Raw genomic sequence first — 26,824 nt, forward strand, 5'->3', positions numbered from 1 at the left:
CAAGTGGGGGTCAGTGGCCTTGGAGTCTGAGAAGCTGGCTCACTGAGGACTTCTGATTCGCTGTTGTCACACTTGGCTTCCAATCAGATTATTGTCAGCCTCTGTGAGAAGCGATCAGGGGCATGTTCCTTTTCTCCTTGGCACCCAGGGTCCTCCTGTGCTTCCGTGGCAGATCATGTGGTGAGGTGGGCAGGCGGGGTTGGGGATGGGCATTCTTCCTGGACATAGGACTGTGGAGGTGGGGTGAGTGTGAAGGAGCTTAGGAAACCTTAAGGGTTTTGGAATGCGAGCACCTGAGTTCAAATCCAGGCTCGGGATGCTTCCACTGGCTGTGAGGTTGGGCTGGTTTATCCCAAGAGGACGATTGCTTCTCTGAGCCTCAATTTCCCACCAAACCCTGAAAGAGAGGGAATAGCCACCACATCAGATTATTCTGAGGCAGAGCATAGGACGAGTCACCTTGCACCTGATGTTCGTTTCTTCCCTTTCCAAGTTGAAGTGATACCATGTTCTATAGTCAGTTACTTTGCAATTTAAATAAACAGGCAGACTGAATCTCTTCTTCCAGGAGAAACCCTCTGACAGGGTACCTTTCTTGAGGGTTTAACCTTGAGTTAAACCCTCAAGAAACTCTCTAGGTAAGGGGACTGTCCCTGGTTTGTCCTGGACATGCCTGGTTTACCCCCACTGTCCCAGGGTAGTTGTTCAGAGTGCCCGGTATGGACAACAGTGGCATGTTTCTATGGCATCCTCCTGCCTCATTCTGCAGTCCCTGAGCTGCCTGCGTCCAGGTCCCCTGGGTCTGCGGTGCCAAGGGTCTCAGCCTCGCTGGTGCTGCTTACCCCGGGCCCGAGCACTGCCCTCCGGAGCCCAGGGCCCCCCAGCCCAGCGGTGCCCCTCTTTGGGATAGCTACGCTGTCCTCTGGAAAACGGAGGACCACTGGGGTGTGACTATGGTGGGATTCCCCAGACTGGCCACGCCCAGCAATAGCAGGTGCTGTGAGCTGAATCGTGTCCCCCAAAAAGATATGTGGAAGTACCTCAGAATGTGGCCTTATTTGGAACTAGGGTCATTGCAGATGGAGTGGGTTGTGAGGACGAGGTGGGCCCCTCACCCAGTCGGACTGTGTCCTTTTGAGAAGAGGAAGCACCGCTGCAGAGAGGAGGCGGCAGAGACTGAGTGCCGGCCACCACCAGAGGCTGCAAGAGGCAAGGGACAGTTGTCCCCTCCAGGTCTCAGAGGAGTTCTGCCGACACCTGATTTGGGCCTCTCAGCCTCTGGGACTGGGAGAGAATACATGTCTGTGGTTTGGAGCCCCCCGCACCCCGCCCCCCGCCCCGAGTGTGGTGCTGTGTTGTGGCCGCCCCAGGATGAGGACACAGCAGTTTGTGTTTCTCTTCACCCTCTGTCTTTGGCTCTCCTGACCCTCTCGACAGAGGCGAACAGAGACACGGAGAAACTGAGGCAGGCAGTGCCTTGACCCTGAGCTTCCCCCCCCATCCTCTGGTATCTGGAGATCCCTCGGACTCCAGCAGGTGAGTTCAAGGAAACCGGTTTGTTACCAGCCCTGCCTGAGCCGCGAGGGTGGGAGAGTGCTCTGACCGCCAAAACTTTCTCCAAAGACGCTTCTTCAGGCAATCCTTTCCCTAAGCAAGTCGCCTCTCAAGGCCTGAGAGCGTGCCAAGGCGGCGGAGTGTGCCCATCCTTGCGTCTCTCCCTTGACGCGGCTGACCTCCCCCGTTTCCATCAGGGATCACAAACAACTTCCTAAGCAGTAATTAGTTTTTATTCAGGAGCAGACGCCGTTGGGAAGAGCACCGTGGGAGCAGGCAGCCTGGCCCCGGGCCTGCCTGGGCCGGTTCTGTGCGGCCCCACCAGCCCCCGCCCCTTCCTCACGGGTGACGGGGTGTGGAGGAGACATGACATGATGTGTGCAAGGTGAATGTGAGCTTAGAGTTATTTAGGATCCTTAGTTTTGTTTTCTCATTTCGCGATGATCAGAACATGCAAAGTGTTTGTCCAAGGTTCCGTCTGGTCAGTGCACGTAAGTTGTGTTGTGAAGCCTGGCCTTTGCAGTTTGGCTCCGTGGTCCGGGATGGGGGAGGAGGCTGGGGTGCACCTTCGCAGCATGGTCTAAGGGCCAGTGGGCTGCTGGTAAATGGTTAACACCTGGCTGAGAAGAGCGGTCAGATTTGTGGGGCATGTGAATGGCCTGCATGTCAGCTGCCCCAGTGGGATCCCACTGGTGCGACGTTGGAGGGTTGTACCGCCTTTTCTCTTGACCTGGAACCCGCGAGAAAGGAAGCCTTGTGTCTGGAAGGAAAGCCACTTGAAAAGATTTCCCATGCAGGGCAGGAGGAAGGTCTGCTGGGGGTAGGGAGAGGGCCAGGCCAGCCCTCATGGGGCGCATTGTCAGCTCTTTGCCATTCAGTTTAGCAGATTAGCTCATTGTCACTTTGGAAGATCTGCATCTTCAGAGGATGACAAAGGGATGGAGGACAGGGATGGAGATGGGAAGGTACGAATCAAGGGGGTGCAGCCTGAGCAGAGTGCTCCATTGGGGTCTCAGGCTTCGAGGGCCTAAGAAAGACTAGCTCCTGGACAGAGGCCAGGTGGGAAGTGCTAGGGTCTACCGTCCCATGACGATATGGCTTGAAAAAAGGAACAGAGCTGACAATGGAGGGAAAGTCACCTAAGACCAGCCTACGTAACTCATGTCTGCGCGTGGAAGCCCCCCCACCCCACCCCTACTGGTTAACCACAGCTGACCCTTGGCTGGGGGGAAATTACCAGCAACCCAGGGACTCCCCTTCCTTGCTTTGCCCAGGAGGGATATTTCTGCCAGCCCCAGCTTGGCCACACAGTGCAACTAGTGATGTGTGCCCAGCATGACACCAGGTAGCCAGAGGCCCCAGCAAGGGACACAGTCTTCCTGCAAGGTCCCGGCGGTTTCCCTGGGAGGTTCCATAACCAACCCACCCATTCTTCCCTCGTAGGCAGCCCCCTGCAGACCCAGACTTTGCACATGGGAAGCTCTCCCCAACATTTTACCCCCATGCCCACTTTTGTTATCAGAGCCTTAGTGATTTTGCAAGAGAACAATCTAATAAGCAGGTAGGGACTCACAATTGTGTCAGTAAAACACAAATTCCCTTACAAAACAACTGGATCCCATTCCCAACTGTGGGCTCTGGGGGACCCTCCTCATCTCTGAGCATGTTTCACAGAACAGTCATGGAAACATCCTCAGACCAAACTTTGGAAAAGTGCAAATATGGAAAATGTATTAGAACATACTATTTCCTGAAACCTGTGCTGACTGTTAAGAGTAGGATTCATTTTACGAAGGTAATTGGAAGAATGCTCACAGCTCCACACGCACACACGTGTGTATACACATACACAGCTGCATGCACAAGTACACACACAGATACACGTATGCACACACAGTTGCACACACACACACACATCCATGCACACATGCATCCATGCCTGGGCTGAAATGCCATCTCCCTCTGGTGTCCTAAGTTACTGACCCCTCAGGGAAACAGAGAACAGAGGCAGCATCGTGGGATAGGTTCAGTCCCAAACTGCAGTGATTCACTGAACCTACACAGTTTGTATCCTATCTAAGTACTATTTTTTAACTTAAATCTTTTTTTTTTTAAAGGTTTGTTTATTTATTAGAGAGAGGGCATGAGCGGGAAGCGCAGAGAGGGAGGGAGAGAAAGAATCTGGAGCAGACTCCCCAATGAGTGCAGGGCCTGATCTCACGACCCTGAGATCATGACCTGAGTCAAAACCAAGAGTCAGACACTTAACCGACTGAGCCACCCAGGTGCTCCTCTTAAATCTATTCTGAAAAGAAACATCCCGGGACTAGCAGAAATGGAAAGCCAGTGTGGCTCACGATAAACCGTGACAACAAACACGGAAGCATTCGGGTAAGCTGAGTCCGTCAGGGAACCGCCTGAAAGCCCCACTGGGGCTTCTCGGCTCCCTGCCCTCGGCTGGCCGGCCTCTCTCCAGAGACCCCTCCTCGCCCTCTGCTAGGATGACCTCCCACCTTTGCTCCGCTGGCCAGGCCTCTGGCTCGTGGGGGAACCTGGCCCCAGAAGGAAGGCAGGGGCCCCCGAGCAGCAGACTCCCACCAGAGAGCAGTGGAGTGGATGAGCTTGGGAGTCCTGGAAGCACTCTGCCCTCCTAGGTGGGTCCTTTACCCCCGCCACACCGTTTTGGCAAATACCCTCCGCAGCCTCCAACTCTTGGTGCCCAGTAACCTGGCCTCCTCCGCTGCTGGTAAGGAGGGTGGGGAGGCGGGCAGAAGCCTAAAGATGTCCCACACCACCTTTCCTTTCATTTCTCTCTCACCTCCTGGTCACCGAACTTGCCTCTTCATGAAACGATACTGATGTCTTTGTCCAAACGTACTTCTCGGCGTTTAGCTGGCACCAGGCACTGTTTGAGATGCCAGGGCCATTGGTGAGCAAAACCGTCGGCAATCCCTCCCGCACGGGGCTCGCGTTCCGGTGCGGGGTAGACGCATCGACAACAGCTCATGGACGTGTACTTCAGTGAGTGTGCTGGTTCCCAGTGGCTTCGTGCTGCGACTTTGTTCGGGCCGCGGCCTGCAGCAGAGACAAGAAGAATGCCTTATGCTTCCATCGTGCTTACTTCGTGCCCGCCACCGCGACAGTCTCTCTTCAGTTGCGTGTCATTTTTAAAAAACTGGTGGGGATGGCCCACTTCAAACAATTTTATGATCTACTAGAGGGGCCAGTGTTCGAAAAACACTGCTCAGGTAGGTACCCACCCCTCGTTGGGAGGGTCTTCTTGCCCAGTCCAGTCCTGCCCCCCTGTTAAATGGCAGACCTCTTCCCCTCTCCTCCAGGAAGCCCACTGACCTCACAGAACCACAGGAGCTGAGAGCTGGACTGGTGTCCGAGATGAGAGACAGCCTAGTAGCATCTCCCCGTTTTACAGAAGAATAAGCTGAGGCCCAGAGGTCACCGGCAGACGGCAGACCTGAGTACTGGCCTCTGAGGGGAGCTGCCTTAACTTTCCCACGGCCCCACCACACCCCTATGCTTCCCCATCCTACACAGGGTAGGACTGGTGGGAAAGGCCTGGGGAACGGAAGGATTGATTTCTGTGCTTCCTCCCTGACCTCCCTCCACCTGCACCCCCACCTTCCCAACCCTGACCAAGAGTCGAGGTTCAGGACGAGGCCTTGGAATCTGAAATGTTGAAAGCTTCTCAGCCAGTCTGTCCACGGCCAGACGTGGAGCCTAGGCCACAGATAGGCATGCCCTTGCGGCCCACTGCCGCCCCCTTCGTGGCCTGCTCTCCATGGCCCCTGGTAGCCTCCTGAGGCCTGAGTCTTTTGTGTCTTCTTCTCAGGCTCTCCGGCCCAAGGCTGAGGGCGTCGGCGCCTGAGGTCATGGCCCTTCAGCTGATGGGAGATGTGAAGAGGGTGGATTTCCATCTGCTCTTAATCAAAGAGAGCATCAGCTCTGGTCCAGATGTTTGAAAGGGGTCCAAGTCTTCCTGACCTTGAGTCTGCTGATTCCACAAATTTATCTTGTTAATTTGTTTGGTAATAAGTGGTCTCACGCTCCAGGCTAAACTTCCTTGGGAGGCCTCACCCCACCGTGGATAGAGACAGGCCGTGTGATCCCCGATCCTGGAAGGAGAAGGACAAAGCCATTCATTCTCTTTGGAAGCACACCAGCAAGATAGCACTTCAACTTTGCTCCAGAAATCATTTTTTTGGTGACATAATCTATTAAACTTTTGGGAAAACAACAACAGGGCAGCACATTTGAAACCCTAGCAACAGCCACAGCCATGTCATAGTTCAGCCTGACCTGGATGACTTTTCCCCGCCGCAGTCCTTACGAAGGGCAGGCCCAAGGTCTGGGATACGGGGTCTGGTGCATACAAGCTTCCGAACTTAACAAAATGAAATACAGCCTTGCCGCGGGGTTCCGTTTGCTTTCAGATGCCAGCTTTATGGTTTCTTCTAGGTTCTAGATGCGTGGCCCATCTGTTGACCATGGGCACTACCTGTGTGTGCATGGACCTGTTCGAAAGCTCTCGGTGCACCAGAGCACCACATATGTAAATTCACGTGCACATATGTAGGTGTCCACGCCTGTGTGTTTGCACGAACGTGGAAGTATCTGCTCGTATGTGCTTGTGGGCACTGTCCAGAACTGGACGTGGAAGAGCATCCCACAGCTGACCCGTTCTCTGTCCTCGAGATGCACCTGCACCTGAATTCTAAGACCGAGGACTCGCTTAAGAAGGAAATTTGTACAGAGAGTGCCGATAAGTGAGCTTTAGGAACGTGTTAATAGTCCGTGTGGGCTGGACTTCCCCTTCCCTCCCCACCCCCATCGCTGCACTGGGCCACAGCCCTTGTCCCACACCCCACCCTCTGGGGTTAGGAGCCACACTCACAGCTCTGACCCGAAATCTCCGAGTCCTGTGTTCACTTTACATTCTTTAACAAACTTTGTATTCACATTTGACAGCTGAGGACCCTGAAACTCAGAGAGGGTAGGCACCTGGCCTCCACACACCACACTGGGGGGACGTCAAGTCTCCCTCTTGAGCCAGTCTCCCCGCCCCATTTTCCAGGAATCCTTGGGCATGTGCAGAGCTCCAGAGAGTGCACTCAGCCTGCACTGTGGAGGCTTCTTGGCCCGCACGGTGTCACGGCCTCTGCAGAGATCGCCCTGGGGTGTGAGCCACTCCCCTTGCCCAGTGACATCCAGGTGTGACTGACAGCTTGGGGCTCGGCACATTGGGTCCGGACAGAGCTCCAGCGGGAGCGCGGATCCAGCTGGGACCAGGTCTTCCATCGCCTTCCTCCCCTCCTTCCTCCCTGAGTGGTCACCAAAGCCCCAGGCAGCCTTTCTTTCACACCCTTATTCCCTCATTGAAGGAATAAATGGTGCAGGTGAAGCACATGGCAAACCACAAAGCAGTGTCAAAATATCAGACGTGAGCCAGGTGTGCCCAAAGCTTTTGGAATTGTAAACACTACTGTTCTTATGCATCATCAGCACGGAATACGACTTTGCTGAGTGAGAAAGAACGGAAGTAACAGGTTCATGTAAAAAAAAAAAAAGTAACAGATCAACAGATTCATGGACCATAATTTTCTAGGTTGGGGAAACTGAGGCCCAAAAGCTGGGGCAGGGAATGTGTGCAGAGCTGCAGATAGCTCTTTAGCTGCAAACCCGGGTGCGAATCCCAATCCGATGGCTTTGCCAAGCTGCTCTGCCTGTCCATCAATCATCATTGATTTCTTCTTTCTTTATGCCTCCCTTCTTCCCTCTTTCCTTCCTTCCTCCCTTCTTCCCTCTTTCCTTTCTCCTTCCTTCCTTCCTTTTTTCTGGTCAGTCTCTGTAATTGGCTCATGACTGAGAAAATTACTACCTTTTTGATTCTTGAAAAAACTGTTTTCCTCTGTAGATTTTGGTCTGGTGAGCGCTGGGTGGCCAGAGGTGGGGACATGTAAGCACGTCGTGTTCCACTCCTAGACGATTAGGAAATGGCCTGATTCGTGTATCTGGCAGCGGCAAGTCTATGGACTTGGCACTGGAGGAACCCGCTCTTTTTCACGTTGACCTTGCCTCCAATTAAGTCAAGCGGGACACGTCCAGGAAACGTGCTTGCCCGACACCAAGGTGACAGCCTGAGGCTGCTCAGGCTGAGTGCGCCGGGGGGACAGATGGGGGACAGACGGAGGCCACGCCTGGTGGAGCTGCGGTGTTGCCCGGGACCAGGGGACACCAGGCCCTCTGCAGTCTATGAAACAGCCACGTGATTGTGCCACGCCCCGGCCCCTGCTGACCCCAGCCCAGCGCGCCCTAGAGCTAGGAGTTGGTCTCCAGTCTTCTAGTCTAGTGTGTCACCATTGCTGCTTCTAGAAACAGAGGAGCCACCTGGACGGGGCAGAAAGGTGGATTTCAGGTTGTAGGATTTCCAGCTCCTTAAGCCCTCCTGCCCTGGCCCGTGCTCACCCCCGGAGCCCCAAGCCTTCACAGAGACTCCGTTGCTGACTCCCACGCTAGCCCTGCCCTCACCGAGGTCTCTCCTCCATTCCGCTTTGCCAGGAGTACCTGCCGTTAGCACCCCACACGCTGGGTTGGTTTGGTGGCAGGTGGTGGGACACCACGGTCCCTGTCCCTAACCCTTCAGAGGGGCCTTCTGCAGAAGGAGGAGCGAAGGACCAGGGCAAGGTCGCTAGAAATAGGGCTTCATAGATCATTAGCACCTTAAAGGGAAATGATGAAGGTGTTAACACTCCAAAGCTGACTGCCAGCAAGGTGGGCAGAGCAGCACTGAGCCTAGAACCTTCTAAGTCCTCTCTTTCCCCCTCTCGGCTTCATGATTGCCCCCTTTCTCGGGACAGCGTCCAACCTTTAAAAAATATTTATTTTAACTATTTCTGTGTGCCTCAATTCTATATGGACTATTTCTGTATGATTATGAACCATTTTCTGCTTCTCTTGTGACGTGCACTCACCTTTGGGACTGTGGCCGGGAGCAGATGACTCGGGGATGTCACCTTGTCGGGGCCACTGTCCCAGGACCCCGTTGGTTCCCTCCCGGTTTTCTTCCATGATTGGGTCCTCCTGCCCACTTTTCCTCTCCCTCCCCATCACCCGTGGGTTGGCTCCCACCTGGAATTGACAGCCATCCCCATCTTTGCCCCCAACTGTCTGCTCTCAACAGGGGGCCGGAGTGATCGTGTTACAATATGTCAGGTCATGTCTTCCCTGATAGAACCTTCCAGTGGCTCCCGGTGGTGTTCAAATGAGTATGGTTTCACCGCCTTTCTGACCCCGTCGATTACCTCAGCCACACGGGCCACTGCTGTGCCGCAGACAGGCCTGCTTCCTCATGCCTCTGGGCCTTTGCACTTGCCGCTCCCTCTGCTGGAAACCTCTCCTGAAAGAATCCACATGGTGAAGTAAGGAGAGGACGCGGTCTCTGACCTTAGGGAAAGGCAGAGCCGCTCATGGCCTTTCCCGTAATCCCAGCCCATCTTCCCAAACACCATCCCAACCCCTTCCTCCTGCAGACTTGTCTTGGTTTCCTGTTTTTCCCTTGCTTTCTGCATGACCAGGGCTGTGGTCGATCTGGTCACTCACTGCCTCCTTGATTGGTATCAGTGACCTCAGCTGAGCTGGTGGTGTGCCTGCCAGTTGCGGGTCTCCCGAGGACACTGAGCCAAGCCCACGGGGCAGTGTGTGGGCTGGCCTATGCAGACAGCACTGGGTGTCCCGGTGAGGACAGTGCCTGGGCACGTACCGTGGCCCAGACGCAGACATGGATGCAGGCAGGGTCCGGTGTGCTCACGTGCCCCCATGCACGCTCGTGCGCTTCCATTAGCTGTCACCAGATTTCCCTCGGGGAGGGTCGTATCCATTTGCATTTCCAATAGCAATGTGTGAACACAGCTATGGCCTCCTTTCCCACAGGCTGGCTGACAGAATGTATAGTCCTACTTCATTTTTGCTGCTCAGATCGGTGACAAATGGGTCTCAGTGTTGTTGCTATGCTGTTGTTTGACCTATTTTTTTCAAACAGCCTTATTGAATACAATTGACAGAGCCACAATTTACCCGTGTAAAAGGCCCAATTCGGTGGTTTTTAGGATATTTGCGGATCTGTGCAACCATCACCACAGTCAACTCTAGAATATTTTCATCCCCTCCGAGGGAACCCCCTGACGCTGAGGCTGTTACCAAGGGGTTCCTTCGCCCCCCTGCCCGCCCGCCCCCAGGCAACCACGACGTGACTCTCTGCTTCTGTAGATCTCCCTGTTCTGGGCTTTCGTATAAATGGGATCCTATAATGTGGTCTTTGCCCCTGGCTTCTTTCACTTATGTTTTCAAGCTTCACCCATGTTGTAGATCTATCAGCACGTCACTCCTTCTTTGTGGCTTCACAATATTCCATGGTGTGAATACACCTCACTTTGTTCATCAGTTAAAGGACATCAGGGGTGGTTTCCACCTTTTGGCGATGAGGAGTAATGTTGCTGCGAGCGCCGTTCATGTGCACATGTCTGGGTGGACGTGTGTTCTCATTTCTCTCGGGCTTATACCCAGGAGCAAAGTGGTCGCTGGCTGGTGGAGTCACTGTGCTTCACTTTTGAGGAAGTACCAGAAGGTTTTCCAGACGGGTTTGCCGGCTGGCATTGCCCCGGTGGTGGACGCGGCTCCAGGCTTGTGCGCATCCTCGCGGGTGGGAAGTGGGGTGCCTCGTGCCTTCGATCTGCATTTCCCTAGTGCCCACTGGGGTCGAGCATCTTTCCCTGGGCTTCCCTGGAGAAAGGTCCGTTCATACCCTGTGCGTGTTTTGAAATTGGGTTGTCGTTTCACTGTTGAGGTTGGAGAATTCTTTAGATATTCTGGATGCAAATCCCTTATCAAATACATGGTTGGAAAATATTTTCATTCATTCTGGGGGTTGTCTTTCCAACCCCTGTCTGTTTTGTGGTGTCTGTTGAAGCATGCCAGTCTTGAATTTTGAAGAAGCCCAGTTTATCTCTTTTTTGTCTTTTGTTGTCTGCGCTTTTGCTGTCGTGTCCAAGAACGCGCCCAACCTGTCAGAGTGCGTAGGGCACCCCCCCGTGGGCGCACATAGGGGTGGTGTCCTGCCAGTTGGGATCTCCGTGAGGCCGAAGGCCCTGGGAGGGATGAGGAACGTTTCCAAAATCTGCAGAAATTCCTTTTTTCCTCTCATTTTTGCTTTTCCAGACTTTCTACTGCTGTCATCTTAGCGAGATGAGCTTTTTGTCATTTGTTTTTTTTAGGCATTATTCGTTCTCTCTCTCAACAAATATTTGCCGAGCACATACTGTTTATCAGGCCCTGTACGAGGCCCGATGAATCAGATGTTGGCCCTGCTCTCAAGGACAGCCCCACCCCCACTTGTGCAGCTGGTATTTGATGTCCATCCCAATATCCTCCTCTCAGGACTCTTACACGGCTACCCTGACCCTTGGGACTTGCCTCAAGGTTCCATGGAAAGGACATGCAGGTCTTCCTCACACAAGCGTGGAGACCCATGGACAAGGGATTGCACTCATTTCAGCGTTATGGGTGGGGGCTCCCCCTGGGCAGCAGGGGCTCCTTATTACTTGTTGAATGAGTAGTGGTGCCCAGAGCCCTCCATCCACATGCGATTCACCCTCCATTCTTTTTTTTTTTTTTTTAAAGATTTTATTTATTTATTTGACAGAGAGAGAGAGACAGTGAGAGAGGGAACACAAGCAGGGGGAGTGGGAGAGGGAGAAGCAGGCTTCCCGCCGAGCAGGGAGCCCGATGCGGGGCTCGATCCCAGGACCCCGAGATCATGACCTGAGCCGAAGGCAGTCACTTAACCAACTGAGCCACCCAGGCGCCCCCACCCTCCATTCTAAGAGGAGCTCAGAACCCAGGCTTGCGTTGCCCTGCATCACTCTGCCGGTCTTTTTCTGGACGGGACAAGCAGGGCAGGTAAAGCAGGGTGAGGCAGGGTTCACTGCATCTGCACTGGGGAGAAGCAGCACCAGGATGGGGGCCCTGTGACCCCCTGGGGCTGCGCTCAGGGACGTACGGGGCCTGGTGCTGGAAGCCACACCAGGAAAGGCTACTGTAATCCGGGTTTTACTCAAAACCATCTCAAGAAATCTCTATGGAAACGTGTGTCAGGAAAAGCCTGTGTTTCTACCCAGGAATTGGTCTGTTCTCTCTCTGTGTAAAATGGGCACCTGTAACCCATCGTGTTATTATTTTCCTTGGTCTTACTGCCGTGCATCTCGAACTTGGCTGCACGTCAGGCTCACCTGAGGGGCATTTAAAACTCCAAGTGCCCAGCTGCTCCCCAGGTGAATTTAATTAGAAACTCTTGTTGTTGTTTTTAATTCCCCAGATGATGTGTGTCTGAGGTTGAGAGCCAGTGGGACGCGGGCAACTTGGAGCCAAATGTCTGACTTGACTTGAATGTGTCCCCCACCCCCACTTTCTCTGTTTCTCTCATTCTGGCTTCCCATCCTAAGCTGTCTCTGATCCTGGTTTCTGTTGGCCGATGGGCAATGAAGTGGCCTTTGGCTTAAACATGGCCTTTCGTGGCTGCAGTCTCTGCCGTAACGTGGCTTTGCCGTGCTGGGAACACGCTCGCTGGGTGGATGGGGCAGTGGATGTAGGAATTAAAAAGCAAGAGGCAAAATGGAATTGCAGTGGTGTTTTGTGTATCTCTAAAATTGCATTTTATGAAAAGTGGGCTTGTTCAGAGGAGGAAAAAGAGCTAAATGGACAATGTCACAGGAATCCCAAATCCTTCTAGACATCCTCGATATTTCCGGGAACATGGGGACCCTGGTAATTAGGTTACTTTTGTTTTCGCTTACAGTAATTACTTTTTCCTGATGAACACAAGTCCCTGGCTCTCTTCTTATTCAATGATTAGGGCTAATTTTTACCAAATACATCAAACCCCGAGAGGAAGGGAAAGGTGGGAGGGTGTTTCCTCCTTTACCAAAGGGCTGGAAAGTGGCAACGTTCATGGAACTGGAAGTCAGGAGAGGCAGGAAGTGGGCATGGGTGTGGGAGGTCCGGCCGGTGGTGTGGATAGACGCGCAGAGGTGCACACCGCCTCTCGGGAGGGGGAGGTCTGAGGGGGGTGCAGGGCAACAGCCTCTGTCCCTTAGGCGGACCAGCTGTCCAGGTTCACCAGGGACTGAGGATTTCTTGGAATGTGGGACTTTCTGTTTTAAAATATGACCAGTCCTGGGCAAACCAAGACTTAGCCGGTCACTGTCAGTCCTGGTTGCTTGGTTACTAATTTTTGTTTGGAGGCAGTTGTGGGCAGGAAAGGGAAGTGAAGGAGTCCTGGGGTGGGGGCAGGAAGTTAGGCCTGGCTAGCAGTAGCATGGATTTGAAGCTCCAGGGTCTCTGTTCTGGGTAGACCTTTACCTAACCCGTTTGTCCTAAGGAAAGGGTAACACCGAATAAATCCCTGATTGAGGGGTGGACCCGAGGAGAGCCCCAGAGAGACACAGACGGCTGAGAAAACAGGCTTTGGCCTTTTAGGCAAAAACACCTGTCTTCGAATGTCTTCTTTCCCCCTGAAACTAGGACTTGCTTAAGGGGCCGAGACTTGGCCCTCCATCTTTGTACCCTGGTCACCCGTGTGCCTGGTACACAGGGAACGTCTAGTACGTGTTTGTCGGATTTAACCCAGCCGAGAGAGCACGTGTTTGGTATCTGGCTCTACTTTAAGGGTTATGAGTATTTACAGAAAGATTGTCATAATATTGTCTTAAGATATCACAGAGGACACAAATCATACAAAGTATTAATAATTAGTAGGAGAAAGTGAATTTGTTGAATTGTGTTGTTATTTGGGTTCAAGGCCGTCTCAGGGGCCCCTTCGATCCAGACTTGATTCAGATAGCATCACAGGGAGATACGCCAAGAAAACCACATTTCCAGCCACAGCAAGTTTGTGAGCTGAGCTTCTGTAGGGAGAGGGATGAGGGTCCCAAGAAAGACGGGAGGAGGGACAGTGACAGTGAGTGTCAGCTCGGTGATGCTGGGCTAACAAATGACCCTAAATCTCAGTGGCGAGCAATGACAGAGGTTTATTTCTCTCCCAGTCGGCGTGTCCTGTTTGTTCCTGGGACTCAGGCTGCAGGAGCCGTCCCTGAGTCCTTGCTGTCAGAGGGATGAGAGACGGTGTGTTAGAACACAGGAGAGCTTCCAAACCTTCCCTTGGGAAGCGGCACGCATGCCTCCTGGGAAAAGCCTGCTTCGTGGCGGGGCCTGACGTCAGGGCTGGGGTGTGGGGCAGGGATGTCTGTCGGAGGGTGGGGCCCGCCAGGGCCACTGGGGTCTCATGACAATTCAGAGAACGGTGCCTGCCTGCAGCTCCCGAGTGACCACTGTCTCTCTTATTAGCCGCGGCCCAGGACTTTGTGGGGTCATCTGCCGTGCATTGCACACGCCTGGGTGTTAGACCAGTCCGCACAGCCCAAGTACATCTCTGTCTTCTCAGAATTTGGATGTCAGGAGACAGGCAGAACGACACAGAGCAAAGTGCAGCCCGAGCCGGGACCTTTGACCTGAGCCAGTTATGAAGCCTTCTAAGTCATTATAAACATTCTGGACTGAGAGCGATTGACTGCACTGCCCGTGAGCATCCTAAGGCCACGCGATTGCTTTTTAGTTTGCTTTGATTCAAAACCGGATGCTTTCCTAAAGGGAAAGCTCCGATTCCTGACTTCATATCTCCCTTCTCAAAGGCACCTTCGATTTTGAGGACGAATGATGCCGTGAACCACCGTGTTATTTCCCTGCCTTTACCATGTGGTGCTGGCTCTTAATTAGGGTGCATTTTGGCCCCCTGAACCCCTGTTCTTAGCCCTAGAAATTCTGAGGGAGTAGCTCTCCAGACGAATCTGGGCATCCATGTTTTGATGAAATAGTGCCCCCAGGGCTTCTGATGGTCCCTGCAGGTTCGGAGCATCAGACGAAGGATTTCGCCAGAGCTGACTTGACCTCCCTTCCAGCTCCCACCCACTGGAATGGCTCTGGGCCTGCCTCTGGGCCCAGCCCTGGTGGAGGACCCCAGGACCAGACTGAGGAAGCTGGAAGAGCAGACCGAGGGCGTCATTTATTGCCCTCTCCCTCCCCAGCCTCTGACGTGGCTGAGTTGTGAAGCTTCTGGGGCAGGTGGGGCAACTGCTAGTCTGATGGTCCCAGACTCCATCTCCTCCGGTTCATGGCGGAGGGCCCTGTGCTCACTGCCACCCTGCCTGGTACATGGTGAGTGCTCACAAATTGCTGTGGGGAGACAGCAAAGAGTTCCCCATCACAGAGCTTGTGCTTAGCCACCACCCCCCGCCCCCCGCCACACACACACATGCTAACTAGCAAGTGGGTGATGAGCTGGTCACAGACGTATGGATGGTGGTCAGGCTCCTTCCGAGACAGGGCAGCAGATGAGACGTCTCTGGAAATGAGAGTGTCTTTAGGGGCCCCTGGGTGGGCTCAGGTGGTTAAGCGTCTGCCTTCAGCTCAGGTCATGGTCCCGGGGTCCTGGGATCGCGTCCCGCGTCAGGCTCTCTGCTCCGCGGGGAACCTGCTTCTCCCTCTCCCTCTGCTGCTCCCCCTGCTTGTGCTCTCTTTCTCTCAAATAAATAAATAAAATCTAAAAAAACAAAAACAAAAAAACCTGAGAATATATTTAGAAGCTGATAGTGAGGAGGGGGCCAGAAGAATCTAATCAAAACAGTAATGATTTGTGTGCAGAACCCAGCACTGGGCTACCTGACATAAAACTTTTTTTCATCGACTACTAGGAAAGCTCAGCAATTTGGGGAATTCCGTGGAAGGGCCCACAAGGCCCTACCTGCCCAGCACCCCAGTGCCATCTCAGTAAAAGACAACTTTAATAAAGGGGCACTGAGTCTTCAAGGCACGAGAAGGGGACGAATAGTGCATAGAACCAGTGTTGCAGGCCCACATCCCCGGGCCCCGTGAAGCTACAGCCCCCCACAGATCGGGGGTACTCTGGGTCAGACAGGCGAAGAAACACACTTAAGGGCACAGAGCGCTTCGAACTCTGATCTTCGAGCCAGGGGGTTTCCCCTGTAAGGTACTGACTCATGTTTACATACCCAGGCTTATTCCAGTTAAGAAAGGAAGAACCCACTCACAAAAGACCACATGGTGAATTATTCCTTTTATAGGAAACGTCCAAATCAGGCAAGTCCGCAGACACAGAAAGGAGCTCAGTGGTTGCAGGGGGCTGGGGAGCACCCAGGGGAATGGAAGTGATGGCTAACGGGCATGGGGTTCCTTTCCGGGGTGATGGAAATGTCCTAAAATTGGTTGTGGTGATGACTGCGCAGGCCTGTGAATATACTAAAAACTAATTGTGCACTTTAAGTGGGTGAACTTTTGGTGACTAAGTTGTGAATTCTGTCTTAATAAAGCTGTTGAAACACGAAGGGGAAAAAAAAAAGCATGTGTGTCAGTTTCCAGGGGTGGTGGTAACAGAGCCTCACACACTAGGGGGCTTGGAGCTTGGAAATGGATCACGTCACAGCTCTGGGGTCGAGCGTCTGAAATGCAGGTGTGGGCAGGGCTGTGCTCCCTCCGACAGCCCTTGGGGGATCTGTTCCAGGCCTCTCTCCTCGGTTCCTAGGCGGCTGTCTTCCCTGTGGCTCTTCCCTCTCTGTGTGTCTATGTCTGGGTCCAAATTTCCGCTTTTTATAAGGACACCAGTCATATTGGACCAAGGCCACCCTAGTGCCCTCGCTGTAAGATCACCTCTGTAAAGACCCTCTTGGCAAATAAGGTCACATTCAGAGGTATTGGGGCATTAGGGTTAGGACACAAGTCGACCCACGACAGCAAGGAAGGGTACAGTGCATTCTCCTTTTAAAAGTGTTAAAATGTTTAAAAAGTTTTAGCTGAATTTTTAGTGTTCATTCAATTTTCAGAAAAGTTCACGGAGATGGAATTCAACAAACCCGGAGACGTGAACCTTCCTGTTCTTCCATCTTTCCTGGGGATGTCTGCAGGCAGGCGCTGTACCAGGACCACGCCTGGCCACGTGGGAGGGCTGCCTGCACCCCCACCCGTGGAACCGGCTCAGGCCCTGGGCTCCTGCCCGAGGCGGCGCGAGGTCAGGGAGCAGGCTTTGCTGCTGAGGTGCATTCCTCCTGCTGTGGGCGTGGGAGGGGAAGGGGATGATGGGAGTGGAAAACCAGGTTTCCCTGAGGTGTCCTAGGGACACTTAGATGTCCACAGCGATGCCCCGTGCTGGGCAGAGGCTCAGCTCCCCCAAGGCTGATGCATGCAGGAGGGTTGTTTTTTTAAGTCAGGGCTGACATTTTTCTGTTGCGGACTCACTGTTCTCCCCTTCCCCAATAGCCATTTATTTGTGAGAAAGAAGGGAAGCCTGACCTCAGGGTGTGGCACACCCCCCGCCCCCCCCACCAACTGGGGTGGCTGGTCGCATCCTAGCAGCCCACTCCCTGGTCCCCAGCTCAGAGCCTTCAGCCCAAAGGGACCCGTCCTCTCTGAGCACACTGGACACCTGTCTGTCGAGCTCATCACATGGGCATGTTCTGCAGCTCCGTGCCTTGTTCCCCCCCCCGCCCCCCGTGGGAGTCCATAGCTTCTCTAGGGCTGGGCCTGTGTCCAGTTCCTGTGTGGCTCCAGCAGGGGAAGGCTCCCTGAACCCTGGTCAGTGGGTCCAGTCAAGGAGGTGGTGGCGGTATCCAAACCCGTCTCCAGGCCCTGCTGCCCCTTCTGTTGCTAGGGGCTTCCGTTGGGCATCCCCAGTTCTGCTCCTACCCCAGACTTGCCCCAGAGGTGATTGCAGGCGTGTGTTTCCAGAGCTTTCTGTTGATTACCTTTCGCCACTTCCTACTTTACCCTGAGGTTCAGTCTCTGAGGCTCTGTCTCCAATGGCAATTATCATAGCATGAGATGCCAAGTAGGGCTCCTTTAACACCTGCGTCAGATGTCATTAAAAGGACCGTACTGCCTCCCAGGCTGTTGGTTCCCATCGGCTCCCAGGCCCTGTTCACCCCCTTAAGACTCAGAGTCAGCACCCACACAGCCCATGCCATGTGCCAGGCTGTGTCTCTGTATTTCGAATACAGATGTGTGTATGCGCACACGTGTGCCTCTCTCCATGTACATCACATACGGCAACCCTGTGGGGTAGGTATGGTTGTCATTAATCCCATTTTACAGAAGAGGAAATTGAGGCACAGAGGTTCGGTGCTTATCCTAGGTCACCGTGCTAGTAAATGGCAGAACTGGAGTTGGAATCCGCAGAAAAGTAGCGTCCGTTTAAAAGGACGCGTGAAGATTCTTACCCTTCACGGTCTGCTCCAGAAGATGCATCCAGCCGGAGAGAGGACATGCCTTGGGGCATGGTGATAAGAGGGCAATCTGGAGGAAAAAATTGCTTTATGCCCCAGTGTGATTTGTGTTGGTTTCAATTAAATCGGGAAGACTGGTGCGTGTTAGGCAGAGGCCTGCCTTCTGCCACCTGGGCAGCCTGGAGCCTTCTGTTCAGCGGTGCCTTTGCGGTGGTTTTAGGTCACAGGCGTTCAGAACTGGAGCGCCTGCTTGACATGGCCAAGCTCGGCCCCTCAGCGTTCAGCTGTGGATGTGCCGAGCCTGGCTTTGGGCTTAGAAGAACTGGTGGCTGTGAGCCTTCCTTTGGCAGAGTGTCCAGGGGCAGGAGAGGGAGCATGTACTGGGGAGCCTTACAAATTCAAAGACTCTCCCACACCTCTTTTTCTTAACCTGCTCCTGCTTACCACTCAAACCCTCAGCCTCAACCTTACTGTTTTCAGGAAGCTCTTTTTTATGACTTTCTTCCAAAGTAGCCACTGCTGGAAACTTCTAGGGAGGCTGCTGTCTGAACTGCATCAACCTTGAGCTTGCTTATTCCTTGTCTCCGTGACTTTCCCCCCAGCCAGGACTCAAGTCCCCGAGGTCGGGGGTCTCTGTCTTCAGTTTCTCCTGTGTTCTGTGGTCAGGGGCTCCGTGAGTGTTTCTCAATAAGAGAGGGACCCCCAAGAGGTGTGGAGCAAGAACCGTGGGGGGCTGTGGGGACAGACCAAGGGAACATGGTGTTAAGGGAGAGGCCCATCCTGTTCTTAACGACAAAATGAAAGAGGAAAATGGGGGCTTCCCAAGTGCCAAGGGGTTTCTGTTGAAGGTGAGGACACTGCATCCCAGATGGTGGACTCCCACTTCTTGGGTCTGAGGAGCGTTCTCCTTGGCTGGCTGGTGACCCTGGATGAGACAGAGACTGTGCAGTGTTCAAAACAGTGTGTACTCCCCCCAGAGCTATGGGCGGGCCCCAGAAGCTAACATGATGGACGCTGGAGGAACCGGGGCAGGGGGCACGAGAGAGTCTTTGTGGGGCTGGGGGTGGGCTCAGAGAAGAACCTGGGAGGAGGAGAGGTCCGTGCGTGCTTTGGCAGGCAAACCGCTAAGCATGTGTGCGTGCGTCCGAGTGTGCACGCATGTGTCTTATTTACCCCCAATCCGCCGGGCCGGTACCCCCTCAGTGTGCATCACCATTTCGGCTGCTGGCACAGATGGCAAATCCTTCCCTTTCTACCATCTGTTCTCTGTACCTTCCACACCTTGGACCTGTTCAGACTCAGTCTGGAGAGGTCAGCACAGGGCCACGGGAACAAGCCTGGCGAGCTTTCTGGCAGGCAGGGCTAAGCCCTTCCTTGTCAGTTCTGGGGTCAAGATGCCAGCCCCCTCAGCACCCAGCTGCGTGGCCTGGGGGGCAGGTCACCTCCCAGTTGGTCGCCTGGGATTTAGGGCTTCTGTACTCACTGGCTTAGCTGAGAGCTGCAACTCTACAACGGGGGAGGTGGTGGGCTCCAACTCACACTCCCCCGGTCTGCACACACAGCGCTTCTGGAGGGGGGTGCTCAGAACCTGCTCCGCAGTCAGCCTGGGGGAGACTGAGGCCCGAGAGCCATCTCCACACGAGCAGCTCCACGAAGTTGTCTGAGTCTCCGGAAGACTTCTGAGAGTCCAGAACTTGGTTGTGAAGGACGGAGAGATGGTTATCGTTTGAGGGATTGGGTTTGGTTCCGGTTCCTCTCCATGGAAACCAGGGCATGAGAGCTCAAGGGCTGCACGTGAGCTTACGGTCCAGGAGTTGCCGAGCTGCTAGTTCTGCTCGGCTGGCGGGGTCCCGTGAGGGGCTGCGGGGCACACGAGCCCAAGCCAGCAAACATCTGGGTGCTTTGGTACGTCGTGATGGCCTCCAGGACTGGAGGTGAGTAAGGCCATGTGTCCCCCCTCCACCCCACACCCCAACAGCCTTGGTACCCGGTGGTATATTACAATGAAAGGAAATCTCAGACCAGAGTTTGCCAAACCCCCACAGACGATTTTATTTCATTTATTTATTTATTTTAAGATTTATTTATTTAAATGCAATTAACATATAATGTATTGTTGGTTTCAGAGGTAGAGGTCAGTGATTCATCAGTCTTATATAATACCCAGTGCTCATTAATCACATCACGTGCCCTCCTTAATGCCCATCCCCCAGTTACCCCATCCTCCCCCACCCCTTCCCCTCCAGCAACCTCAGTTTGTTCCCAGTGATTAAGAGTCTCTTACAGTCTGTGTCTCTCTCTGATTCCACAGACGATTTTAGACAGGTACAACCTATTCCTGTAGCTCAAAGGAAGTCTTGCGGCTGCCTTGGGCAGACTCGCTAGCTGATTTATTCAGAGGTGCTTGCGCCCCGTGCCGTCCTTACCGAGCCAGCCTGAGCTAGCACGCACTTACCTTGAACACCACTCACTCCACCGAGAGAAAAGAGCTCTGACCTTTCTTGAGCTGATTCACGAGTCTTCTGGTATAGATTTTAGTAAGGGTGTTGGATGTGCTGAATCGTCCTCTTTGTCATCTTGATTCCTAGCTGGCATATTCTGGAAGCTACCAAACTGTCCCCAACATATCGCAGAGTGCAAATAGATGCAGGAAGGCTGGCCTCAGGCTGTAGGAATGGGATCCCAAAGTGAAGTTCTGCAACCATCAGCATCCCTGCCTCACCCGGTACGTCTCAGATGCCGTTTCCGACGGGTGGCTAAGCCAACACCATGCTAACACCATGCCGTGCCCTCTCTTCCGGGCTGCCGAGCTCCCGACTGAAATACACGTGCAGCCAGGAGCCGGGCACCGGGCCCAGGGAACCCTCTGGGTTCAGTGTCTCTGGCTTCCCCGTGCACAGATCCGGCAGCCCCAGGATCGCTGCCGGGAATGCAGGGCTGGCACCAGCCACCTACAAAAGGAGGGAGATAAGGCTTTGCTGAGCAGCTGCTGTTGGTCTGCAGGTTTCCACGAGCAGCGTGGCACACGGGCTTGGCGCCGTGGCCAGTATGGACGTGGCGCCGTGGGTGGTTAGGGCTGTGGTTGCATTCCTGCACTTGGCGCCTCGTCACGGGACGAGGTTGGCATGCAGCGTTTGGCGTTTAGGCTCACGGCTGAAGGTGCCATGGGATCTGGCAAAGGGTATGTTCTGGATTCCTGGGATGCTCAGAAATCGAACCCAGGTCTGCTACCCATGACCAGGGCGGGGGCACCCTCCTCCTCCTGTGTGACGTGTGTTTCTAGCCTTCCGTGGCTCTTACACAGCTGAGGTAATGCAGGGAACAGTCTGGGGTTTTCCTGCCACATTTCCCATGTTAATTGTAGTCTTTGAAGTCACTGCTGTGATTTGCTGTGATTTCCTTACCCCGCAGTGCATGACTCCATCAGAACACACTTGACACGAATCTGTGCTTGCACGTGGAGGGGCGTCAGCGCCTCCACTTCTGTGCGTGAACCTCCACTTGCATTTCAGATTTTCTTTGGGACGGACCCCTAAAAGGGAACTTTCCAACTTCAAGAGTGAGTATATCCTCTTATTTTTAATTACGTAATACACGAACCTGTGCTACAGAGAAAAACCAGAAGATACAAATAAGCAAAAATAAATAAATAAAAGGGGGGTGGGGTTGTGACCCTATTAAAACAGTGTGGAACAGAGCCAGGTTCTGGAGGGGATGCACCTGTGATTAAATCCTGGCATTGTCACTGCTGTGTTCGTAACCTTGGCAACTCAGCCTCTCTGAGCTACAATTTCCTTGTTGATTAAAAAAAAAAGGTATTATTTTACCCATTTACCTGTTGTGCAAGTTGAGATAGCATTTGTCAATACCCAGGACTAAAGTACACTCAAGAAATCAGTTCCAGGGGAGAGGCCAGGTACTAACCTACAGATGTCGGGAAAGTCTTTTGGGAGTAGGAGGGCCCCATGAGGACTCTGGGATGCAAAACTGCAGAGTAATGTGCAGGCATGGGGTGCTGACGGGCCCGTGAGGACCCTGGGTGATAGCTTCGTGCAAGCCGGAGCGGCTGGAAGGATGGGTGGATGTGGTGCTTCGACGTCTGCGGCCTCACTGACCCAGGGGGGACCTCCTGCCCTGGGTTAGCCACTCCCTAGAGAGGGTGAATAGCTCACCTGGGAGCATGCCTTTCAGACGCAAAACAGCCCATCCGGAGCACGCACGCCCTGACCTCCACTGCGGGGGTAAGGAAATCACAGCAAATCACAGCAGTGACTTCAAAGACTGCAATTAACATGGGAAATGTGGCAGGAAAACCCCAAACTAAAACCCCAAACTGTTCCCTGAATTACCTCAGCTGTGTAAGAGCCACAGAAGGCTAGAAACACACGTCACACAGGAGGAGGAAGAGGGTGCCCCCCCTCCCCCCCAGGAATCCCATCATGGGCCTGGTTTCCTTTACTGCAGAATGTGGCTTTGTTCTGCAGGTAGCATGGAGCTAGTGTTCTGATTTTTTGTTTTATTTTGTTTTTGCTTTGTCTTTTTTTGGTCTGGTGAGTGTGCTAAGGGCAATGCTCAGAAAGCAGTGTTTAGGGAGATTAATTAGGGAGAGGGAGGTGAGTCAGAGGGGATGTCTCACAGGCAGGATATTCCCAAGACCATAGATCGGGCCAACAGTGGTCTTTGGCTGTTACAAATGTCTTTGATCTACGGGGCCTCTCCTCTCCGGGGAGTAGGTGGGAAAGCTCCAAGCCTGAGGAGGAAGTAGGGACGCAGGGTGCAGGGGAGATTTGGGGAGTGGAAATGATGCAGGTGAAAGCAATAACCATATTTGTGGTTGGGAGCTTGCAGGCTGGAGTGGGGTTGTCGATGCTCCTCGATCTCTGACGCATAATGCCAGGTACCTGACACATGGGATCACTGGCTTTCAGAACTGCAGAAGGTCACTCACACCCCGTAAGCCATCTGCAGGCACTTGTCTCCAAGTGCAGACGGCCTTGGAACACTTGGGATGGTGAAGCCCATTTCCCTGGCATCTCCAGCCTTTCCAAGCAAAACTAATTAGGCTTTTTCCTCCAGCTTATTTGTATACTTTGGAATAAAGAACAAAATAAAACAAGCCCAGCAAACCCAGCGAGCCCAGTTCCAGAACCAGCGGGAGAAAATGTTGTGATTGGCTGGGTCTCTGGCGGACCACTAGTCCCAGAGCCAGGGGGCCAGCTGCAGGGTGGTGGTGCCCCACTCATCACAAAATGGCACCAGCTTTTTGCTAAGCCATGAGTTTACACTGGCATGGCCCTCTGGTTCCAGAATTACCCTGTACATCCCAAGTTGCTGCTTATTTTTGTCCAAATGCTTGCTCGTCCTTTATCCCAACAGCAGCCCTGGGAGATGTGCAGAGTGAGTGTTTTCACTAAGATTAGTTTCTTGGAGGAAGACCTGAGATCCAGGGAAATGGTTTGGATCCAAGCTGTTGTCACAGAAGGTCTGTGTTTAGGTCCCAGAGGGCCCGGAGGTCCTTTGGTAACACGTTGCTCCTTCTACAGGCAAGAAAAGTGTTGTTCTAGGCAACTTTCTCATGTAGGCCTCAGCATTCCTGGTGCCCAGAGGGATCCTGGCCCCATGCCCAGTGCCTCTGATCCCTTCTCAGACCTCGGAATGGACCATGGGGTCACAGTGACCAGCCCGTACCCTCTGCGCAGAAAGGAACCTTAAGAAAGCCACAGACTTCCAGCCCTATTAGGAGTTACCCGAAGTCCCAAACTCTTAGTTGCCTTTGGGTTCATGAGCCTTGGAAGCCATGCAGCGTTCCTTTCTCCCCATGAAGCGTCCTGCATCCCTCATCCACAGCTGTCACCCTTTCCTGAACCACAAATCTGCCAGCTAAATCATGTCATAGGATCGAAGAACAGATTCTTTGAGGAAGATTCCTCCTCTGCCTGTAGACCGGCAACCATGAGTTGCTCACTGTCTTTCGAAGCAATTTCTCCACTGCTGAAAGGTTGAAGTCATTAGTAAGTTTAATAGTTAACATTGCAGGGTTCTGAAGTGACGATCCTTTTTCTCCTTTTTTTTTCTTTTTAAGATTTTTAAATATATATTTAAGTAATCTCCACACCCAACGTGGGGCTCGAACTCACAACCCCGAGATCAAGGGTCACACGCTCTCCCAACTGAGCCGGCCAGGAGGCGCCCCCCTCAATTTTCTCCTAATCCAAATTCTTCCCAACCAGCTTGCACACTCCCCAGGGAAGTGTGTGACAGTGATGTAGGGACGACATTAGGGTTCGAAGCCGAAGAAAGAATTCTTGAGACGTCTTTGGTGCAAAAAGGTGATTTTATTAAAGCACGGGGACGGACCCATGGGCAGAAAGAGCTGCACCGGGGTCATGAGGAGTGGCCCATTATATACTTTCAAGTTGGGAGGGGGTTAGGGACAGTGTAAGTCTCTAAGGAATTTTGGAAGCAAGGTTTCCAGGACCTTGAGAGGGCTAGCTATTGTTGAGAAAAGGTCATTTATTACAGTCTAGTAAAACCTTTGTCAAGAGACCCTTCAGATGTATATTGGTGGGCCATATGCTTGGGGGATGATGGCCAACACATATCTTGGGGAGTTTAGAGATAAAGGAAATTTCTAAAGGAATTCTTACACGTTAAAGTAGACTTACAGGATCCTGGGGGTCAGGCTAAGGTTGCTTTTTGCCCTTAGCAAAGTATTAACATGGAGGCAGTTGAGTCCCTAGAGGAATGTCACTCCGCCTGTTTCAAGGACTTGTCAGTGGGCTATAGGTCGTAACAAATTTAATAATTTCTCTCCTGCCTTTGTTTCCCACATCAAAGGCTACCCAGGATTCATTTTAATCAGGTATGGTAAGACACGCAGACACCAAAATAACTGTCGTGAAGCAAGAAGTTGACCATACTCACAGACCCCTAGAAACAGGGGGCTCAGCATGCCAGGCGGGACCAGGTGAAAAGCACGGGGCTGGGTCAGGGGGCGCAAGGTGTGGGAGGAGGCTGTAGGCAAGGGCCTTTACTGTGGTTGCTGCTGGACGGCACGGGCGAGGCAGGGCAAGTGGGTTTGGGATTGGCGGGTTTGAACCATTTCTCGGGCCCTGGGAGCAGCGGCGGCCGGGAGGTGATGGATGAGCGCAGAGGGAGGGGGTCAGGGCGTGCGCGCTCCGGATGGGCTGTTTTGCGTCTGAAAGGCGTGCTCCCAGGTGAGCCATTCACCCTCTCTAGGGAGTGGCTAACCCGGGGCGGGCGGTCCCGCCTGGGTCAGCGAGGCCGCAGAGGTCAAAGCATCAGAACTACGGAAAAGAAGACGTGGTTAATCCAGGGAGGGCCCGGGTTGCCTTCCAGATGCTCAGGTTGTGTGCTCAGGGTGGAGGGCCCGGGTTTCCGATGGGAAGTTCCCCAGCAGAGCCTTTGGGAAGGGCCTCCGCCAGGATTCTCACCGGAGAGAAAACTGCGTTCTGTGTTTTGCAAGGGCAGCGCTCCCCGGCGAGTCCGGGTGGCTGCAGCCGCCACCGCGCTGTGTCCTCTGAAGCTAACAGGCCTTTGCCTGTGTCGATGGGGACCGAGCAGGGCCTATGCTGGCCTCAGGACCTCGGGCCCAGAGGCCACCGGCTGCTGCATCATCGGCCTCGCCTGTCTTCATTTGTCCTGCTGCCTGTCTTTTTAAGAGACCTGGCTCAGCCCTCCCTCCTGCTCACTTGCCTGTGTAGTACGGAGTTGCCTCCCCAGCAGCCCCTGGCGCAGGTGGTAATGACAATTGGCGGCAGGCCCGTCACAGAGGGGATCTGCCCGTGCTCTGCCTGCGTGTTGAGAAGCACACCCGCTCTAGCCAGCAAGACTGTCGCGGGCGCTGTCTCGGGCCAGCTCATGCTGTCTGCCGTCCGCTCGGTGTGCCGCTCGGGGGACTGGGAACCCGCCCAGCCCCGGTCCCCATCTGTTGCAGACGTGCAGCGGTGGCAGCAGCTCGGGGAGCGGCCGAACCCTAGAACTCGCCTGTGCTGAGGGGGCTGGGAAACCCCTTCTCTCATGGGCCGCGGGTGTAGGCAGCAGGATTTGTCAGAGCTGGGAGCGCTGTGTCTGCAGCACCAGCAGCCTGTGGGCCAGCGTCCTGCAGCCGGGCACCTGCCGTCCGCAGCCGCGGGAGGAGACCTCCAGGACCACTTGGGGCTGAGTAAGCTGACCCCCCCGGAGCCGGATTCCCGAGTGCGTGGTGACAGTGCTTTTCCGTGTGTGCGGCTTTCCCCCCTTAGGATGCTTTTGTCTCCTCTCTTTGCCAGACTGATGCTGAATTGTCGCTTTGTTCTGTGGGGGCTCTTATTAAATTAAACACCCCCAGGTGGAACTCGGCGTTCTTACCCTACCTTGGAGCTATATGTTTTCTCCTTACATAACTTTTCCTCGGGATTTAAAGAGGATAGTCCTGAAGGTGGTATGTGTGCGGGGGCGTGTTCGTCACTGTTCCCTCTCTGTCTTCTGTCCCTCCTCCCCCACCCGGCTGGCTGCCCAGGAGCTGGAGCTGCCCGCTCCTGAGTGCGGCTCTCCACCCCACCTTCCCACCTTGGCTTACAGTTCCCCGCTGACGCCTTAGCAGAGCTGACAGCCTCTGCTCTTCTTCTCCCACTTCCCGAGTCATCACTTATTAAATTTGTCCAGAGCAGAAAAGCTCAGGGATGATGTGGGAGCCTGTGGACACCACCTGTGTTGTCCCTTGGAAGGCTCATGACCACGTAGTCGACTGGCCTCCTGCCCGATGAGGGTGAGCTCTAGAAGGCATACTTGTTGCTTTTTAACTTATGGAGAATACATTGAAGAAACAGAAACTGGGAGGGAGCGGGCAGGAAGGGAAAAGGGGAAGATGGGAGAGGTGCTCACCCAGGACTGAGCCAAGGCTTGTCTGTTCT

At 53.7% G+C, this 26,824-nt stretch overlaps 1 protein-coding gene across 2 annotated transcripts in view; it reads left to right on the forward strand.

Annotated features, from left to right (window-relative positions):
* Positions 1-26,824, forward strand: part of LOC102748583 (5'-AMP-activated protein kinase subunit gamma-2-like) — a 204,899-nt gene that overhangs the window by 22,679 nt on the left and 155,396 nt on the right. Inside the window, exon 1 of one of the 2 annotated variants that reach the window (XM_081799834.1) lies at positions 25,085-26,126. The exons of the other annotated variant lie outside the window; for it this stretch is intronic. Within the exon in view, the coding sequence (XP_081655960.1) occupies positions 25,950-26,126 (177 nt within the window). The 5' untranslated portion in view covers positions 25,085-25,949. Of the gene's footprint in view, positions 1-25,084; positions 26,127-26,824 lie in introns of those variants that run through there. 2 annotated transcript variants of the gene reach the window in all.

This window comes from Leptonychotes weddellii, chromosome 12, assembly GCF_054177405.1.
Source record: "Leptonychotes weddellii isolate Sample4059 chromosome 12, ASM5417740v2, whole genome shotgun sequence".
NCBI lineage: Eukaryota > Metazoa > Chordata > Mammalia > Carnivora > Phocidae > Leptonychotes > Leptonychotes weddellii.